The following is a 20,905-nucleotide window of genomic DNA, read 5'->3' as shown; positions in this document are numbered from 1 at the left end:
AAATGCAGAAATCCACAAAAATCAGCGGAAAACTATAACCGGGTGCAAAAATAAAATACAATGAAATGGCTAGATGTGATATCATCGTGCCACACCTAAAAACAAAATTTTAAAGAAACACTTTTTTAAATAACTAAAATAATGCAAAGTTTGACAGCGATATGGAGCCTTAAATACAACAACACAGCAAAATGATAGTAATAATTAAAATACCACTAAATTATAGAGAATAATGTATTTAGTTTCAATCTCAGTTTAATTTGTAAATATTATATACAATACAATACAATAGCTCTTGAATTTAATTGGAACTAACTATAACGCCGTAAATAAAACTAAAATAATAAAAGCAGATTTTTTTTAAAAAAGTATGACTCTTGTCTATCGCCTTGATGCGATCGGTTAAAATAAGCTTTACTTTGAAATTTTGCTCGCTTTTGAAATGAAACCGAACACTTCCGGTATCCTCGGGGTTTTGTAATTTTTTCCATAAAACGACCATCAACTTTATTTATTTTAGTGTTGGTGGTGGTGTTTTCTCACTTGGGATTTCCTTTAAATAGTCCTACAAAATTAAACGCCTGTTTTTCATGTTGTTGTTTTTTTTGTTTGTTTGTTTTATTTTGGGGGTGGGTGGAGGGGGCGTTGTTCGTTTGTGTAAGTCTCATGACATTTTTCATTTAAGTTTGGAATTTTTGTTTTTGTCTTTTTAAGCTAACCGGAAGTCATTGTATTTGTTGTTGTTGTTGGCGCCAGCTGTAAAGCTTGACTTCCGGTAGTTTTGTCGTAGGGGGTCTACACGTGTTGGTGGACTAACTGAGGATTTGGGGTCATTTTGATGTCTACGTGGTCTGTTTTGGACTCCCGTGTGTTTATATATGATCGTGTTTAGCACCTCTGAGCGGGTGTCACGATGTTCAGACGAAAATAAATAGAAACACGCGCTCGCTGCCTGCGGCGGGATAGCTAACGTTAGCTGAACATGCCCGAACTTGTTCTTCAACACCGACAGAGAGACAGACAGGCATCGTGGACAACGGAAAACCCGACCGCAGTTTGAATGATTTAACATTAAACAAACATGGATTACCAGTTCCCACAGGAGCTTTTTCCATCGTTTTATAACTGCGGGCCGCCGAATTTGGTGCAGAAACACAATGCTGGAGGCTGGGCCAGCTACGACCAGGTCAAACCTCAGGTGGGTCCCACGTGGATAATTCCGTGACTCCAGATCTGTCCGCATTCCTGCAGGGAAAATAATTATAACTTTGCTTATATGATAATTCAAGGGGTAAAATATACTAGATCGTAGCAATATTTATGTTTAAGGTCTTTAAACTGAGGTTAAGTTATCATAGTAATGTGTGTGACAAATTCTCCTGTTAATGTCTTTGTTTATTTTTATTTATCTTTTTATTTATCGGCAACCATGTGGTTTACACCTACCGAGTTACAGAACTGTTACGGCCCCTTTTTGGCTTAAACTACAACTTAAGAGATTTTTTAATATATTTCTTTCTCTTTTTTGTAACCCAGCAGGTGGCTTGACTGTAAGTGTGGGGGTGTTAAATGTTAGGCTCCAACTTTATTCGTGTTGGATGTGGTTGCACTTTCAGGTTGGTTCTGGTCCTCTCTCCACCTGGACTTTCACATCCAGGCATCAGGTCGGAGGGGAGCTGTGGCGTCAAGTCGAGCCTGTGCCGGTCCCCCTCCTGGCTCCTAAACACGGTGAGTCCTCAGTAAAGCTGGGCGATATAAGATTTTTTCATAACACGATATGGTTTTTCATTTGAGGCGATAACGATATCTATCACGATATAAGCCAAATAACTATATTTGTAAGATTTAAATGTGCCGTTGCTCACAAGTAAAATGTGAAATAATCAGCAGCTTGTTTTGATTTAAATATTTATTTCCCATAATAAGTTCAACAGGGTAGATGTACTTAAGGAACATGAGACTTTTTCAGATAAATAAAGGCAAATATTGCAAACTACACAAAAGGCAGCCGCTAAAGCGTCTAAGTTTCAAAATAGAACAAACGAAACAGACTAAATTGTCAATTCCACTTAGAAACAAAATATTAATTCTAAAAATAAATCTTAGTTTGTTTTACAGAAGAACAGACAAAACTGACTAACTTTTGTCAATATCAAATAAACTGAGAACTAAAAGGAAATTCTCAATCTCTCCTTGTTGTATAACTTAGCTTTTCAAACAGTTTTAACAGTTACTTTAGTCTGACAAAAGCCGAATGACGAATTAGCGCTTCCAGTCAGAGATTGAGCATGCACCAGTTTATTGTATTTCCAGACTTGCTTTCGGCACAATTTACAGTGCGCACTGCTCTGTTTTTGTCAGACTTGAAATAGCCGAAATACCTTCACACTACGGAACTTCTATGGCTCTTCCGTTCGACAATCTCTCCGGCGTTGGAACCATCATCTGTTTTCTCTTCGGTAACCTTCGGTCACGCTCTCGGTTGATTTTTCCCTAGTCGGCACACTCATTTCCTCCATTACCTGGGGTGGCACGGCGGCTGGCTGCTTCCCAGACAAATACACATGTGCAGCTTGGCACTTGTGCTGTACATAACAAGTTACATGACGTGACGCTGCAGCTGTGATTGGTTCGGCTCTGCGCTACTTAATTTGGATTGTCTGTTCTTTTTTTTTTCCTTTTTTTTAAGAGGACAAGAGCGGTGAGGTCTATCGCAATAGTTAAAAGTTTCTATCGAGAAAAAGTTATTTCGCAATACATATCGTTATCGTTCTATCGCCCAGCTCTAGTCCTCAGTCAGCAGATGCTCCTCTGGTTCAGACTCCTTAATAAACTGCGGTGACAGCTGTCATAGCTCAGGACCAGATTTTAACATCTAAGGGAAGATAAAGGGTGTGCCCAGAATATAGAGCAGTTTTTCTCTTTCAGATACTCTTGACTTCCATTGAATGTGTTTTTCCACATATATGTAAGTTAATTTTAACTTTTTTTTAGCTATTCTTTCGCCTTTGACACCTCCGGATCCAATGAACTTCACAGAGCATGTAAGTGAGCCAGTTTAAATCATAAAATCACAAAGAGACAAAATTTTATTTTGTTTGTTTGTTTTAGGGTTTTTTTGTTTTTGGTTTGGTTTTATTTTTAAGTTGTGTCTATTTTTTGTTTCATATATTTTTTCCAGTTTAACAAACTGAATTGTCTGGGCAGTGAAGAACTGTTTAATTTCTAATCAGCATTAAAGGGAACGAACAGTCCCAGATGACTCGTGTTAACAAACATTCATCTTTTCTTTGTGTTTAGATGAATAATTTTTTCATGGATCACTCCCTGGACGCCTTCGGCTGCATGAGCAACGTTCTGTCCGAACACTTCTCCTTTAAGCTAAAAGGGCAAAAAGAGGTGGGTGTCGTCACAATAGGGTTAAATTACTTCAGATGTGATCAAAATCACACCCTGATTTTATGGACATTTAATGTGGTGTCTCATTTGAGCATTTAATTATTTATTTATTTTATCAGCCCAAAAGAACACAGTGAACAAATTATGACTCTTCCTTTGAAAAGGCAGTTGCTGTTTTCCTTGCCGCTGATTGAGTGGATATCATTCAGCTCGATTTGTGTTTATACACACTCCAAAACCACAATCTTGGGCGAGGTGGAGGGCCACTCCATCCAGCAGGTGGATTTCATGCAGTTGGCAAACTCACTGAGGCTGTGGAGCAGAATATGGATTACCAGCTGCAGTACAGGATGAATGATTCACTGAAGAAGATGGATGATTTGGCAAATTTAATACAGCACAAACAGAACCTTAATGTAAAGGGCAGTTTAGTTTCAAATTATTTGCATTGTTTGGCTCCAAATATTAATCTGGTCTTTAAGATATTTAACAGAAGCAACCAAAAGCCACACTTTAACAGAGTGCCAGAAGACAGAGGTGAAAGAGGTTTACAGCATTTTTGGGACTGATGCCATTTACAGCAGAAGACAGGTGAAAAAGAGGAAATGCACAAAGTCTCAGAAATCAACATCCAGTGAAATGTAAACAAACTGGAGCCACAGACTTAAAATGTTTGTTTTCTGGTCCTAAACATTGTTCACTTTTGTATAAATGTTCTAAGAATAAAATTATTGCTTGGAGCCAGATACCATGCACACCTTTCTCAACTCTTTAAGTCATTGCCAGAATTGATCCACTCAGTCAGGATGTATTCATTAGCAAGCATCATTGTTACTATAGCCCAGAAACCAACTGGGCTATAGTAACAATGCAGCTTTTATGGTGTTGATTGCAGTGCTGACTATCGCCAAAAGGTGGAGCCTTGTTCTTTTTGTTGTGTTGGATCTTGAGCTGAGAGTTTCAAGCAAACATTAACAACAGATTTTGTTTAACGTAAACATTTGTATATAAACACAGAAGAAAGCCGTGCAGTCATTGGTCATCAGATTTCTGTTTGATTGCAGAAATATTTTAAGGATGCAGTGAGGATGGGGAGGGTGACCTACTTCCTGGATTTGCTGAAGGTTAAAATGTGAGTTGAGTTGATTGGTTGAAATTCCTGGATGTCGAAGCTTTCTTTTAGTTTTATTTTAATCACGTTTACCCCTCCCCACGCAGGTGCGAGCAGAAGTATCCCTGCCGGAAGCTGGCCCGGCACAGCTGCCAGCTGTATGACGTGGTGCACTCCATCCCTCCAGAGCTGCTCGGCTCACTGCTGTACGATGAGCTGGCGGAGCAGAGGGACCGCCTGCTGTTCTCTGAAGGAACCACAGGGGGTGCTCTGAGTTTCGTTCCCTTTTCACAGAGTGATGGTAGCTCTCAGCATGGCTGCCTCCTCTATCCTGGAAACCCTGCACTGAATACCCTCAGTATCCTTGAGTTTGGATTTAGGAAGCTTCTAAAGCAGCACTGTCAGAAATATTTTGGGTCCACAATGATCTTAAAACCATTTAAAAAAAAAAAAAAAAAACCTGTTTCACTTTTAAAGTACTCACTGGGTCAAAGCCAGGATTTCACATAACCATGGCTGCAGCCATCATTGGATAAAATGCGTCTTGCCCTTAACACAGTACCTGCAGACTTTCACAAGGTGGAGCTGCAGCACCACAGAAGCGGTCCTTTCTGTGTGGATACCAGCAGCAAACCGTTCAGCTTCCCACTTAGAGGCCCCGTCAGACAGATCAGCACCGCCTCGCTGTTTGGCGAATGTGAGAGCAACTGTGGGGAATATTTGGAGATGACTTCAGAGCACGGTGGTGTTTTTAAAGATGTTTGTTTGTTTGTTTTGCAGGTTGTGTGGCTGTGCGGTCGGATTACCTCTGTGGTGTTTGGAGGTTCAGTGAGAGAAATGAGCCGCAGGCACTCCAGGTGGTCAGCACGTCGGAGGTCGCGACCTGTATCAGCGCCAGGTTGGTGACAGTTCAAAGAGTGAAGTTGATGAGATGGATCTTTTTTGTGTGTGTATGGGGGCGCATGTGAGGCTAATCATCTCTGCTCTGTGCTGCCAGTCCTCATGTTTTAGGTGAAGTTCTGGTGGCGAGCGAGAGCGGAGCCGCAAACCTGTGGACGGTGGGGAAAGGGTGAGAAAGTCAATGCATTCTGCTCAGAGATGACAATGTTTAAAGGGAAGCGCAAACTAAAATTGACCCTCTGACCAATCAGGATGCAGAAGGTGCGACATGAGGACAGCAACCTGTACTTCAACGCCAAGTCTCCATGGAGATGGTGCGAGTTCACTGCCCACCCGAGAGTGGTGCTGTATGCGGACAGGACGGGGGTGGACCTAACAGATATCAGGGTGAGTCAGGAGGCTGGTTAACGTTGGCGATTTTGCTTCTGTACTCCACCCCAGTGGATTTTAAATCAAATGACTCCTCCTACATCTTCTTCTTCTTTCATTTCACCATCTCTCCTCCTCCTCGCCCTCATCTTCTGTCCCTCCAGGTGAGTCCGGCCTCCTGCCACACTCTGTTTCGTATCAGCAGCACCGCTGATTGTCGGAGCGGAGAGAGACTTGTCCTGTCCAGGTATCTAGGAGACTCCCACTCCTTCCACCACCTAATCACCACTCAGGTACGCCCAGCATCACTTAAGATTTACAGGAAGTAACAAAACAGCTAAAACGTTAACGGTTCCACTTTACCTTCCTCTCTCTCACTTTTTGTCAGTACTCGGCCTACATCATGGACGAGCGCTTCCCGTGCGTCCCAATGCTCAAATGGGATCACATGATGACGTCTCCACCTATTTTCTGTCACATTGTTCCTGGCTGCGCCTCGTCAAGCTTGTCAGCTGGCGAAGCAACCACTAAGGTCCTGCTCAGCTCCCAGAGTTCTCAGGAAATTATGATGCTGCAGTATGCAGGTGAGCCACCAGGGGGCAGCATGGTTTAGTTACTTTCATATAGATATAGAGATATAGATAGAGATATGGATTGAACATAAAAGTGAAACTGTGTGTGTTCAGGAGGCAGAGGGAACGCCTGTTTCAGTCGAGGTCCTCCTCAGGCTCTGCTCAGGCCCAGAGACAGTCTGAAACACCTCCCAGTCCAGATCCCTCACCGCTTGGACGTTGCAACCAACAGACTGTCCTCATATGCCGCAGGTGAGAAAGTGATGCTACAGTTTACGTGAACTATCAGTTGCAAATTAATTTAGCAGGAACCTTTAAAGTCTTAAATTTTTATAGGTTTTGATTAGACGTACCTGTAGCCCAGTCACAGTCACATAATCATAATGTGGCATTAGCCATCATCTGAAATACGCTACGTGTAGTTTTGGTTCATCTAATGTAGTTAAATAAGGTCTACCTGAACTTAACACAGTTCCCATGAGTTATTAAAGCCTTCACTTTTAGTTTCTAAGTTTTAGTCATGAATGTTAGAAAATGTATAAGATACATTAGCTCAGTTTATGCAGGCTCCATATTTGATCTATTAAAACAATTAAGTGGGAGGTGGAAGTTTTTTAACCCGTGTCACACCTCAAGCTTTAATGTTCTGGTGGTTAAAGTAGAAGATAGATGGATACAGTGGGGCAAAAAAGTATTTAGTCAGCCACCGATTGTGCAAGTTCCCCCACTTAAAATGATGACAGAGGTCAGTAATTTGGACCAGAGGTACACTTCAACTGTGAGAGACAGAATGTGAAAAAAAAATCAATGAATTCACATGGTAGGATTTGTAAAGAATTTATTCATAAATCAGGGTGGAAAATAAGTATTTGGTCACCTCAAACAAGGACAATCTCTGGCTCTCACAGACCTGTAACGTCTTCTGTAAGAAGCTTTTCTGTCCCCCACTCGTTACCTGTATGAATGGCACCTGTTTGAACTCATCATCTGTATAAAGGACACCTGTCCACAGCCTCAAACAGTCAGACTCCAAACTCCGCCATGGCCAAGACCAAAGAGCTTTCGAAGGACACCAGGAAAAGTATTGTAAACCTGCACCAGACTGGGAAGAGTGAATCTACAATAGGCAAGCAGCTTGGTGTGAAAAAATCAACTGTGGGAGCAATCATCAGAAAATGGAAGACATACAAGACCACTGATAATCTCCCTCGATCTGGGGCTCCACGCAAGATCTCATCCCGTGGGGTCAAAATGATCATGAGAACGGTGAGCAAAGATCCCAGAACCACACGGGGGGACCTGGTGAATGACCTGCAGAGAGCTGGGACCAAAGTAACAAAGGTCACCATCAGTAACACACTACAACGGCAGGGAATCAAATCCCGCAGTGCCAGACGTGTTCCGCTGCTGAAGCCAGTGCATGTCCAGGCCCGTCTGAAGTTTGCCAGAGAGCACATGGATGATACAGCAGAGGATTGGGAGAATGTCATGTGGTCAGATGAAACCAAAGTAGAACTTTTTGGTATAAACTCAACTCGTCGTGTTTGGAGGAAGAAGAATACGGAGTTGCATCCCAAGAACACCATACCTACTGTGAAGCATGGGGGTGGAAACATCATGCTATGGGGCTGTTTTTCTGCCAAGGGGACAGGACGACTGATCCGTGTTAAGGACAGAATGAATGGGGCCATGTATCGTGAGATTTTGAGCCAAAACCTCCTTCCATCAGTGAGAACTTTGAAGATGAAACGAGGCTGGGTCTTCCAACATGACAATGATCCAAAACACACCGCCCGGGCAACAAAGGAGTGGCTCCGTAAGAAGCATTTGAAAGTCCTGGAGTGGCCTAGCCAGTCTCCAGACCTCAACCCCATAGAAAATCTGTGGCGGGAGTTGAAAGTCCGTGTTGCTCGGCGACAGCCCCAAAACATCACTGCTCTCGAGAAGATCTGCATGTAGGAATGGGCCAAAATACCAGCTACTGTGTGTGCAAACCTGGTAAAGACCTATAGTAAACGTTTGACCTCTGTTATTGCCAACAAAGGTTATGTTACAAAGTATTGAGTTGTATTTTTGTTATTGACCAAATACTTATTTTCCACCCTGATTTACGAATAAATTCTTTACAAATCCTACCATGTGGATTCATGGATTTTTTTTTCACATTCTGTCTCTCACAGTTGAAGTGTACCTCTGGTGCAAATTACTGACCTCTGTCATCATTTTAGGTGGGGGAACTTGCACAATCGGTGGCTGACTAAATACTTTTTTGCCCCACTGTAATAACAGTTTCTGAGTCTGCAGAGGTTCACTGGGTTGTTTGTTTCCAGGTCTCACTTGCATCCAGAAGGCAGCAGAAGGTGGAGGTGGTGGCGAGGAGTGCATGTGCGTCCTCCAGCTGACGGAGGCAGGAGATATTTTCTATCAGATCCTGGAGCACAAGCAGCCGGACACCGACGAGTCACAGCCTCGAGCCGAGGAGGGTGATCTGAAGCCTCGGCAACAAATTAGTCCAGGAATGACAACACGGGCAAGGAAAACAGCTGAGAGCCTTCCACCTGATTCTCAGCTGATCATCTCCGAGACATCAAGTGACGAAGACGTCGTTGGGCCCACACAGGGTCCATCGAGGATTGTACCTGAAACACCGGAAAGAGGACAGCAAGCATCCAGCTTCTCGGAGGATTCAGAGTCAGAGATGAACCGGAACCGAAGGCGGATGCAGCTGCAGGTTGTTGTCAACGATGATTCAGGGGCGGAGGAAGAAATTGGATTTGACGTCGGTGTGAATGATAAAGCTGTTGAAGTGGAGGAAATTGTCAGTGGTGCATCTCGGAGAAAGACTCCAGTAAAGCTGAGCAGTGGTGCTCTCGTCACATGGAAACATTGGCTCCAGAAACTGATGCAAAAAACCTATGAAAATAAGCACCGCTCACACCTCTTGCAGCACTTCAAAGCCAACACTCAAGGTCTGCTTTGTATTCCTGAAGGCGATCAAGGCACTTCACGGCAGGATAAGTGCATGCAAAGCCTGAGGAAGGAGCTGAGGTTGGGCATGTCCAGACGGTCACTGCTGGTTCACAGCATGGTCTCCACCTCTCTCAGGCCTCCACATGTAGTACCCTTACCAAACCAGTTTAACACAAATGTCTGGACAGATCCACTCAATCACCGACTGACCCTCTCCTGGCAGGGTGAGGAGGCATGGCAGAAGTGGTGGAAGGACCAGCTGGGCTTCACCAAGGAGGCAAAGGTGCAGGCTCTGCGAAGGAGGAGGAGGAAAGAAAAAGAGGCGAAGCAAGCCACTGGACGTCGATTGAATCTGAGCGCTAGCTTTACCTCGTCTGTCAGCTACCAGTCGGCGCTGGATGACCTCTCTGACTCTGCGGGCTGGTCCTCCGGAGTCAGCCAGGCGGCGTGGTCAGACACAGAGGACAGAGGGAGGCTGTCTCAGTTCTTAAGTATGTCCGAGGGTGAGACTTCGAGGGCTGCGACGCCTTCCACCGTTCTAAATGACACTCCAACAGCAACTCCAACTCCCACCCCGACCGCCACACCACAACGTGATAAACGTAGCAACCCTCAGCAAACCCCCAGCAGGACCACCACCCTTCCTCAGACCCAGACACTCGGACTGGACTTCACACCAGCCAGTCAGAGGAGGAGCAAACGACCAGCAGACGACTACCTCGAATCTCTGTTCGCGCCACAGGTAGTAACATGTCTTAGATCAGGTGATTTAAAATGCTCACATACAGAAAGTGGGATTTATTTTATACTTTTATTAATTAATTAATTAATTTTTTCATATATCATAAAGAATAGAAACCTGAACAATAAAAATTGGTGTGAATGTTATTGTTTGTATAACAGGACCTAGATAGAATATTTGTACTTGATTTAATTAGATGAAACATTTGCAGAATTCGTTTCATCTAACAGATTATTTTATGAGCGTTTGGTGGCTAAAGGTGACCACTGGCAGCCAAAGTACAATACTGTCTCATGCAAAAATCCTTTAATCGGATTTTCAAAGTACCTGGCAGCTTAAACATAGTGTGTTAGCTTGGCTGACTGTTCTTCATTCTTTCTCACCTGAAGAGGACGGTTTCTGGGCTTCGTTTTAGGACCACTGCTGTTCTTTATATAATGTATTTTTTTATGCTAACTTGATACCACCCACCCCCAGTACATATACCGTAGGGCATGTATCTTAAATCTAAAGGCATGAATAATAAATGCCCTTTTGTGACCTTTATGCTCGCATTAACTGGCTGATGTTTCCAGGATGATCCTTCGCAGAGCCATTACTTGGATGAGGGGAGCTCCACAAATCCACTCTTGGCCTCATCTCAGCTCCGCAGCTCCCAGTCCATCCCTCTCCGAAATTACAGTGTGGATTTGACCAGAATGAACTTCGGCTCGCCAGGCTCCTCTCAGTCAAAGTCTCAATCCTACTCTCAGTCCCAGAGTTCACAGGGTCGACTGTCACAGGCATCGCAACCAAAGAAGAAGTCTCGAATGGGATTTTGAAATGTTTACTCAGTCTGGGAATGTATTGTTTGGGATTTTGGGATTACGCTTCCTGGATTTGCTACACTGGAATGAAATGAGAAAACTTGGACACTGGATCTAAGCTAATCAAGGAGGATCACCTGTGTGACGTCTGGAGGAGTCACTGCAGACTGTTTGGTAGGACTGAATGGAATTTATTACCTCAGTTGTGTATGTGTGTGTCTGTGCGTGTGTGTGCATGCACGCAACTGACTGAGCTCATGTTCCTGTTTTATTTATGACTTTTTGTGATAAAAGCTGAGGGTCAACATGCAGGATTATTAAAACTGTAGAGAGTAATGGTGATAATTAACTTGAGATCAGCAAGGGCTGGTCCCTGAGTTATGCTAGGGTCTGTTATAACTATAAAGTCTAGATAAAGCTAAAGAGCCTTTAACGTATCAATAATTTCCATAAAAATGATTCGAAAGATACCAGAAGTTGGTTTACCCAAACGCATTTCAGAAGATGATACTGTGAAGGCTATATTACTGCACCAAACAGCTGTCATCCAACTTTCACATATTTAATGCCAAAACCATTCCTGAAGGTCATAATGAACACGCCCACAAACAGCCGCCTCTCATCAACTGTCTGTGTGGTTAAATGTGCATTATTTAAAAAGCTTCTTGTCTATGACGTATATCTTTTATGTTTCTGTTTCACTCATTTTGCCAAATTTATGTTTCTGAGACTTTTCTACATCTAAGCAGAATTTAACTTATTTTCTCAATAAAACCACAACTAACATGAACAAAAATCTCAACTTCTCCTTTAAAGGGAAACAAGGGCAGAAACTTAAAAGACCAACCACACCTTCCACGTTCGTGGGGTTTTTATTTCTAAGTTCAGCTGTGGGTTTAAATTCAGCAGGTTGTGGCGTTCAATGGAAACGCTGTTAATATTTAGATGCGCTGCACTACTTATCATTCTTGATTATTTGTCAGATGATTCATCTCCTTCCATAAAGGACGACCCAGTGTATCTTCTATGAAAGGAGGTAGTAAAGGAAGCACGGAGGCACCTTTGCTTTATTTAGAGAGAGCTTCTGTTGTGGCTGTCGGGCAGAAACTTCCAGGTCTTGTTAGTCAGTTGGGAAATTTTCTAAGAAAACTGTCTTTTGGTGGCGAAAGACTGTTGAAGAGTTTGTGCCTTGTGTACAGTCTCAAAAAGCAGTTTGTCCAGCTCAGAGTCGTTTTGATGAACATTTGGTTGTAAACTGGGTGGCCAAGTTCAAAGCTGGAGAAAGGTGTCATTTGTTTGTTTGGGTTTTTCTTTTTTTGGGGGGGGGGGGGTCCAGCTTTACTGGAGTCAACGCACCCAAGTTGCACATGTGGCTCTTAAATGTGTTTTAAATTCTTGGATGTGCATGAGTGCTGTGCCTGTAGAGAAATGAGCTGCACTCAGGTTCAGGTTTGATTGATGGAGTAGTTTTTGCTTGCAGACATGATTTAAAGGGGAAAAAAGAAACAGACGAGATGTTTAAAAATAATATTTTTATAAGATTATTCTTTTCTTCTTTTTTTTCTTTTTTTTTTTTAAGGACAGGTGACCAAAAAAAAAAGAATAAATAACTTAATATCTACAAAAAATTAAACTTTTTTTGTACAGCATTTACACTTTTACATATTTTTGTATGAACATTTTTGATATTTTTCAACTTTTTTTTGACACTTGGTCACTATTATTTAGTTTCATACAACAATCTCTGAACAGTTTCAAACACCACAGACGACATTCCTTTTGTTTTTAAGCTACATCCTAACATTGGCAACTTCAAATTTAAATCCGAGCCATACTTTCAAACACATCCATAAACACACGATCGTTAAATGTTTTTCCAACCTCCACTTCCATTTAACACTTGAAATTACATTTAAAAATAATAATAATAAAACTGTGCAAATTAAACTGAAACAGAAGACCGGAGCAGCCGCGGTCAGAAAGTTTCCAGTTTGAACTGGAGAACACGCCACTGATACATCTTTAGGTTGCTCTCATTTACTTTAAAGTCCTGATTTATCACATGAGATTCGACTAAAAGAAAAATTGCGACCACTGCTGCTTTCAGCCTCTGTACGCCAGAGAAACGCCTCCTACTCCTTAAAACAGTCTTGGATTAATAACAGTCAAAAGACATACTCAAAAACAAACGCCACGTTTTGGCAAATTACTCTTCCAGCCCGATCTGACATTTTAGCGACCGTCATGTGTCTGCTAGCTCAGCACCTTGAAGACCAGGCTGCCCAGAGTTTATCTGCAAAACATCACTTATATCCTTACAAAAAAAAAAGAAAAAAAAACTTGCATCCTGGAATGTGACATCTCAACATGCACCGACACATCTACAAACTAAGTCTATCAAATCTACCTGGAGGATGTCTAACTGCTCAGCTGCCAGTTGTGCTATTCTCCACCAGCACCAGAGCTTATTGAACAATAAATTAAAAAACGGCAGGAGAACACGGGGTGGTGGGGGGTGGAAACGGCGAGGCACGGGCGGCAGAGGCTTCAGGCATAGAGGTATTGGCGTTGATTTTGGCGACGGAGGTGAGGAGGGAAGAAGGAACCTTCGGCATCGCTGCCCAGAGAACTGCTGAGAGACTCTTCACCCGAGCTCATCATATCCTCACACGAGTCCTCGCTGTAGACACACAGAGGGAGGTATGAGGTCAGTACAGTCATATGTAGAGGCTTTGGCAAGTTGATACGACCATGGTAGTAACTTCCTGAGTCACGTTAATAGTGGTAGCATCTGACATGTAACACTGTTAGTATCTTGCTAAGCTCTCCTGCTTTGGCGTGTTTTTGAGGTGAATTTGGACTGTTAGTATCTCGTCAATTTCAAGGTGAACAATTAGTAGTGCGTGTGGAGTGGTTGTACCTTGCACAGGTATGTTTGGAATGAGAGTATCTTAATTGGGGTTGTTTTGAAGTCTGTGTCTGGTTTGGGTGTGTTTTTGTATCAGCAGTAGTCTCTGTGGGCTCTTATTGAGTAAATCTGTTTCATCCTTCTCATCACCCTCTAAAAATAGAAAATTAATCTGGTGCATTGGGGTATTTTCACCGAAAAGCTAAATCATAACATTTTTCAAAATTATTTTAAATCAATTAATCAACCACCATTCATTCTTAATTTAATTGGAGTTTCTTGGCAGTAGAACCAACTGAAGGCAGTTGGAAGCTGCACTAAACCAAACAAACAAACAAAAAAAAAGCATTAAGTGATAGAAACTGATCTCTTCTAAATCTATTTGGTCATTTCTGATCTTGCTGAGAGGCACTGGGATGGAGATGGGCTGAGCAATGAAAGCAAAACAAAACCAGTCAGCTGTTTCAAACTTCCACATATCACTTAAGACTATCAGCTGATCTCATGTTGTCTGACTCAGCTGACTGAACTGTTAAGGTGTGTAAAGATGTTTGTTGATCGGGAGCTTTGTGTACTCAGCTTGTGCTTAAATACCCGCCCACTGGAACCATGTCTGTTCCTCTTTTCGCTTTCAACACACTGACGTAGAAATAAAAAGGAGCTGTCCTTGATACATAAAGGCGAGGCCACCCTGGCTTCATGTGACGTCATGGAAACAGTTGTGTCAGTGGGATGTGACTGGCTGGGAGATATGAGAGGCCCTGACAAGCTCAGACAGTTTCAACACAGGAGAAACTTCAGTGTTGCCGCTTGTTGCCACAGGAAAGTGTTTACTGCAAATAAAATAAAAGAAACGCAGAGCTCTCTCCACTGATTTAAACTTCATTTCATAGATTTTTCTGACTTTATCAGCACCAGAAACAGTAAGTGTCCTCCTTCACTGCTGTTACACTTGCTCTAGATTACCTGACAGAGACTTTTCAGGGCGTTTCTCTGTGCTGCGTCACTACAAAGGCTGAAATATTTGGCGTATGTGATGACACAAAGGGTGTGTTTGGTTCCTTTTTCATTTAGCCTCTGTTTTTGTAGTTGTTGATGGTGGTAGGAGTGTTTGAAAGAAGTGATCAAATCAGAGTGAAACTGAAGCCAGTACAGTCAGTCTGATTGGTTTCTATAGCTTGAAACAAGTCACTAAGACCAAGAAATTCAGGATCGGTTGTGTTTTTGGAGGTGTGACGGCAGTGTTGCTTGGGTGTGTTTGGGGTCCTCACCTCTCACTCTCATCCCAGCAGCCCTCTGGGATGGTGGGCAGTTCGGGGACACTACGGTAGCTGTGCAGGCTCTGGGCGGTCCGCCGTGACACGATCCACTGCAGCTTCCTGTGGTCGGGTTTGCTGCACTCGGGGGACGCGTAGTCTGACAGGCACTGGGCCACGCATTTGCTCCACAGCACCAGGTCAGCATCAGCAATCTGAAAACAAATAGGGGAGCAGATCAGTCTAACTGTCTGCGCTTCGCACTGACAAGACGACGGTGTGTTTAAAACTATCCGGTTACTTAACAATTAAACAGAAACCTAGTGGTGTTGGTGATTTGCAAGTGTGAGAAAGACAAAAGGGCTAAAGATCAATGACATCAGCTCCTTTTTAACATGGAGCCATCACAACATGCCAGGTTACATAACTACAGACATCAACATAAAGAAAATATTCTGGACCAGAGCTGGGCTAAGAATAAACACTCTCACGATACACGGCTGCTGCTATTCATAACTCGAGTGCTCACTTCTTCTATTTAAAAACTGGAGTCTCATCTTGAAGCTGCAAGTCCGCAGGCTGTAAGGATAGTTAATAAAGTTGTTCACATTTGCCAAGTAAAAGTCTGAACATGTATTAAAAATGCCTCCTGTGTGCGGCTGATCCAGGAAAATGCCCACACTAATTCTCTTTTAATGGAGTCATGAGACATCTGCTAATTTAAACTTCTCATTTCCTCTGAAATCCACCTGCTCTGTGTTGTTGACTTTGGTGTAGAAAATCTATTTCTCAGTTTTTTTTTTCCCCATGATTTGTACACCTTCCCCTCCCCGGATGAGTTGTTGTGTAATGAAGTCATGCACTGTTTGGCAACAGCCTACCTTGAGGTGTCTCTGGATGTGAGAGGTTATTTCCAACATGTCCTCTGACTGAACGGCTTCAATCTCCTGCCTCAGCAGTGCCAACGCAAGGACGGACGGCTGGAAGGAAAAGAAAAGAAAACAGTTAAACAGGATCAGTGTTGTGTCAAGAATAAAATGCATTTGTCAGTTTTTAACCAGGACAGACATGGAATTGTTACCTTTGCTTTGGAGAAGGAGATCCGGCACAGACAGGCTTTGAGCTGAGCCTCCAGCTTCTCCAGGCTGAGCGTAGTCTTCCTGTTAGGACAGACACAAACATGCAATCAGGTTCGGGTCTTTAACAATTCTCGAACACACGCAATCATCAGTTTTGTCCACATTGCTATTATTATTAATAGCAATAAACTGAGAATTGAAAAGGTGGCTCAACATTATCTTTGTCAGTCACAAGTGGTCAGCCGATTAGTGTTCAGTTTCACAACCAGGTGGCAGTGGTAAACACACTTAGCAGGACTGGGCAACTTAAAACACTGATGTCAAATATGAAGACAGTTAAATTCTGTGCAACTCTTCAATTAACTTAATTTGCTCTAAACAAAACAAACTGGTGTAAACTCTGATGTGGCATTTTGACCCAAGCTGAGCTGGTTAAAAACAACACGGCAGGGTTACATAAGAGCAAAGTTTTGTTGCCAACAGCAGAAAACGGGTGTTATCAGTGCACTTCAGTCAGACACTGCCTGCTGCCCCACATATCAAGACTTTTTGCCAATCGAATGTCGTCCAGACTTTTGAACCCAATCCGGAATCATCAAGCTTCCAAACATCAACTGTAACGGATCATCTATTTGCAGACACAAATCTGAATATGTAACCTCGTGTTCGTAAGGGCCTCACCTATCGGTGCAGTGCGATAGCGCGATCTGGTGGTACAGGTGCAGAAAGGTTAAGGCGGTTACGGCTTTGGACTTGAAGTTGAGCTTCTCGGTGATGATCTTCTCCATCCGTGCGAGGTCGGACACAGTGAACCGGCATTGTCCGATGCGGATGAGCTCGTCGGTGGGCGTCAGGTTGCACTCCTCCTCTGTCACTTTGGCTGCTATATGGAGGCAGCTGAGGCTGATGCAGGACAGGTGCTTGGGCTGGATCTGATGGGAGGAGAGACAACAATTAAGTAAAGAAACCTCTGAAGCTAAAGTGTGCAGTGTCTGCTCCTAGCAGGTGTGAACGTCTCATACCTTCATCATGGCGAGGAATCTGTCCAGCAGGTTAACAGCCAGGACGAACGTCTGCGTGCTGTAACCGAAGAAGCTGGTCAGACTCCACAGATCCTCCACTTTGGCATCTCTGCACTTGGCCGAGATCCGACTGTCACCCTGGAGAATAAAGACACACTGTTGATTAATTTCACAGTTATTAAGAAGCCTGTTAGCAATGCTTAGATCTACAGGTGCCCACCGGCGCTGTGGATTCAATGGCGCTGAGTCCCATTACTTTGGGGAGGTAATGCACTTCCTGCTCACAATTCACCCTCAGCTCCTTCATCAGCTTGAAGGCATCCATGTCTCAGCTGGCACTGCAGGAAGTGATCTTTCTTTTTTAAAAACACAGTACCGACACTGCAAGGAAAGAAAAGTCACAAAGTTTAGTTTTTATGCTGTAACCTAAGAAAAGGCCGACTTACAGCCTTTGCTGTGAGCTTGTGCTCCTCGGCAGCTACAAGACTGTCATAGTTCAAATAGTTGCAAATCGTAACTGAAACTAAAAGCATTTTTGTAATACACATACATAACAGGATTTCTGCAAACTCTCCGTCACAATGAAGAGCAGAGCAGAAGTTTGGAGTTTCCCCTGAGGTGAGTTTGTTATGACATTTTACATGTTATGAAATTCACTTCTAACCAGAATTTTCTGATTTCTTCCTAAATCTGCTTTTCTCCATTTTGTTTGTTTAAAAAAAAAAAAAAGTGACTTTTAACTCATTCACTGCCATTGACGTCTATAGCCGTCAATGGCAGTGAATTTAACTCATTCACTGCCAATGGCTGGCAGTGAATGAGTTAATCACACTTATGCCTCTAACTATTGAATGATACAAATCTAGATTATATTTTTAAATCCTGTTTGCATCCTGGCAGCTGCCTGATTTACCTGCTGCCTTATCTGGCAGGTTATTCAAAGTCACCAGATGCACAAACTTCTTTCCACAAGGACGTTTGGACTCAGCTCAATCAAGCAAAATCAACAGAGCCTCTGGGCAGTTTAACATTCTACAGCAGCGCCACTCATGCAACAATTAGCTCTTTTCTGTACCTGTAGCTCACGACTTCTTCATGATTCGTTTTTTTGCACATTCGTTTGCATTTTAGTTTTGTTCCATAGTTAACATTTTACTTAACTTTTCATTATATTTTCGAGGTTTTTGCCATTTAGCAGGGGGTTTATTTACTGCATTCAAACATCTGTAGGTTACCCACCCAAAGAGGGTTTGGCCTTTCCTGCCCAAAAAAAAGGTCTCTGTGATCATATGAAAATATTTTGAACCTTTTTGCTGCGTGAATAGACTTGTCGTGAGTATGGCAACAAACTCACTGCCTCAACTATAGAGGGAGGAGAGCTGCTAATGAACACATCCCCTCCCCCCAAACACCACATCCCCACCAAGAAAACCATGTTAAGCTACTAAATTCTATTTAATTTCTATTTGAGGAATTATGTGGCACATTGTTTTACTTATTATCCTCTATTAATCTTTTGTTTTATCGTATTATTTGCTCCGTTTTATCAACTTTTTGGGAAAAATAAAATCCGGTTTTACTGTATTTCACACAGAGCAGAAACAAACGCTTTCTAGTCTGTTTTATTGTAGACGCCTGAGTATATCATGAGAATAATGTGAATGAAGAGGACACATTTGAGGTGAAGTCTTTGGAATCGTGTCAGATAATCTGTATCCAGGTTGAGGATCTAAGTTAATCACTCGGTCGTTGCTAAACTGCTACACTGTTACCGTGTTGTCACACGACTTCACATTTTCGGGTACATTGTTGCTAAACTGTTACGTGACTGCCGTGCACTCTCAGTCTGGGGGTCAGAGCCCAGGGCCCGGCCCACTTCCCTCAGCTGGGCTTCGGTGTCAGATTTCCGCTTGTCTACGTCTTCTCGATCCCCTGACCGAAAAACAAGTACCCCTTTTTCCTGTTATGGCTGTAAATTAACGACCTAAAATACAAATTAAGTTGCCCCACACGTCTAAAAACACTGTTTTTGTCTTTTGGTTTTGTTTTTTGAATTTTTGTAGTTGATGTGGACGGTTAGCCTCCGCTAGCTAATGGTTTAAATCCTCTGTAGTCGGAGCGGGGGGAGGGGCTTCTGTTTAAAAATGATGAAATATCTTAACTATTTTACTACGGAAACACGATTACCCACACAGATATTTAATAATTGAGAACTAGAGCAGAGAGTTGACTTAATAAACCGATTATATGTCATTGCAGTGGTTTGTAAAAGTGAGTTTAACCGAGCTTAGAAAAAAGGAAAACGGGTCCAGATGATACCAGCTACAACAGCGAAGAGAAGCCTCTATGCTGTACGTGCAAACTGAAGCAAACATATCAATTTTAAGGAAAAACACACATTAAATGCTTTTAATCTAATGTCAGAACTATAAAATTCACCTATTTGCTATTTTTAAGCGCTTCTGGACGAGTTCCTGTCGACAGTAATGAAAAACCTTCAAAAACAAAAAACGACACTTTACTCGCTCAAGTGAACGCTCTAAGTAAAATAAATGCAACTGTGATGTATTTTAATGGTTTACTCTACCTGTTTCTGTGAGTTAGATCCACATATTTGTCCTGCTGTGGCTTATTTTTCTTCTGCTCTTCTTTCGTCTTTCTCTTTTTCTGTCCTTTGTTGATGTTGAGTGAGCTCACGCCTACTTCTCGACGTCACCCGGCCACAACCAATCAGACCCATCGCTTTACGAACAGCTGTCCCCTTTTTAGGGTGTTAAAGGCACAAATTGCAGCTCGATTCTGGTGTTTTTGTACCACCGTATTAGCATTTTCACCATATTTACACTGGAGATAGATAACCCAGCTTCAATCCACAGATACAGCTCGGAGAAACGGAAACACAGCGTTTGGATCGCGAGAAACAAGCCCACCTTGAGTAACATTACCGTGAGCCAATCAGCAAACCGAAGTTTGCTGCGTTCAAATAGTCCGCCCAAAATGTAATGTTTTGATTGGATCGTGCCTACACAGAGACCTGACGCAATCATAGCATTACGTAGTGCCTTTTTTGGACAGTTTTTTTTATTCATTGTCTGTGTCAGATGTGAAACAATATGTCTGTAAATGGTTAAACCTCAATTCCACCTTAAACAAGCATACCAGTGTTTTTATATACTCTAAGATCTTTCAGATGTAATGAAGATGTTTATATTAAATAAGAATTCAACACAAAAGTGATTAAATTCAAAGATACTGTGGCAAGCCCAATAAAGTTTATAAAAACAAGCGGAATGGGAGATTCTACACCTGGGTTCATGTAACGTCACAATGAACCAGAATGAGAATATCTTCTGATGTATTGTCAGGAGTTATTTGGTAAGTTATTTTAAGACCCCAGTCTAAATTAATGGGTATATAGCTAAAAGTCCAATTTAACATGAAAACATCATGTATAGAGTCAGATCTGATAACACTAAAGTAAGGCTTTATAAGCTTTAAGTCTCCCATATGTTTTTAGCTATGGTTTTATTGAATTATAAGTTATAATTCAATAACAACTGCGAAGGTTATAAATTATAACCTTCGCAATGAAACACAGAAGTACTTCAAGAATAAAAATATCAAATATGAAAGTTCATGATTTTACTTTTATGCAACCCTGGTGGCGAAACCAACCAGGGTTTGCTTGAAAGGTGTGACTGCTGAATCCATTGATATGCAAATATCAGTGGGTAAGGGATATCTAAATATGCACTAACTTACATACATTTC

The 20,905-nt window shown here is 42.3% G+C and overlaps 2 protein-coding genes across 2 annotated transcripts; one reads left to right on the top strand and one right to left on the bottom strand.

Moving 5' to 3' along the window:
* Window positions 1–719: 719 nt before the first annotated feature.
* Window positions 720–12,186, top strand: taf1c (TATA-box binding protein associated factor, RNA polymerase I subunit C). The gene is made up of 15 exons (XM_085463093.1): window positions 720–1,198; window positions 1,617–1,728; window positions 2,995–3,044; window positions 3,301–3,399; window positions 4,464–4,531; window positions 4,618–4,868; window positions 5,079–5,207; window positions 5,291–5,408; window positions 5,508–5,579; window positions 5,662–5,797; window positions 5,944–6,072; window positions 6,168–6,363; window positions 6,466–6,603; window positions 8,682–10,063; window positions 10,639–12,186. Exons 1-15 carry the CDS (start codon window positions 1,082–1,084, stop codon window positions 10,882–10,884), a joined length of 3,243 nt encoding a protein of 1,080 aa, XP_085319219.1. The 5' UTR covers window positions 720–1,081; the 3' UTR covers window positions 10,885–12,186.
* A 200-nt stretch (window positions 12,187–12,386) lies between these two features.
* Window positions 12,387–20,029, bottom strand: ccng2 (cyclin G2). The gene is made up of 8 exons (XM_085463094.1): window positions 19,722–20,029; window positions 17,355–17,515; window positions 17,135–17,272; window positions 16,794–17,044; window positions 16,115–16,193; window positions 15,915–16,013; window positions 15,049–15,248; window positions 12,387–13,549 (listed from the first exon to the last, which is right to left on the bottom strand). The coding sequence occupies exons 2-8, from the start codon at window positions 17,457–17,459 to the stop codon at window positions 13,417–13,419; spliced, it is 1,005 nt and encodes a 334-aa protein (XP_085319220.1). The 5' UTR covers window positions 17,460–17,515; window positions 19,722–20,029; the 3' UTR covers window positions 12,387–13,416.
* Window positions 20,030–20,905: the final 876 nt, after the last annotated feature.

The sequence above is a fragment of the Copadichromis virginalis genome, linkage group LG7, assembly GCF_057382275.1.
Source record: "Copadichromis virginalis isolate Kocher_CV1m ecotype Utaka linkage group LG7, C_Virginalis_male_GT1.1, whole genome shotgun sequence".
Taxonomy (NCBI): Eukaryota; Metazoa; Chordata; class Actinopteri; order Cichliformes; family Cichlidae; genus Copadichromis; species Copadichromis virginalis.
This window is presented reverse-complemented; position numbering and strand designations above follow the sequence as displayed.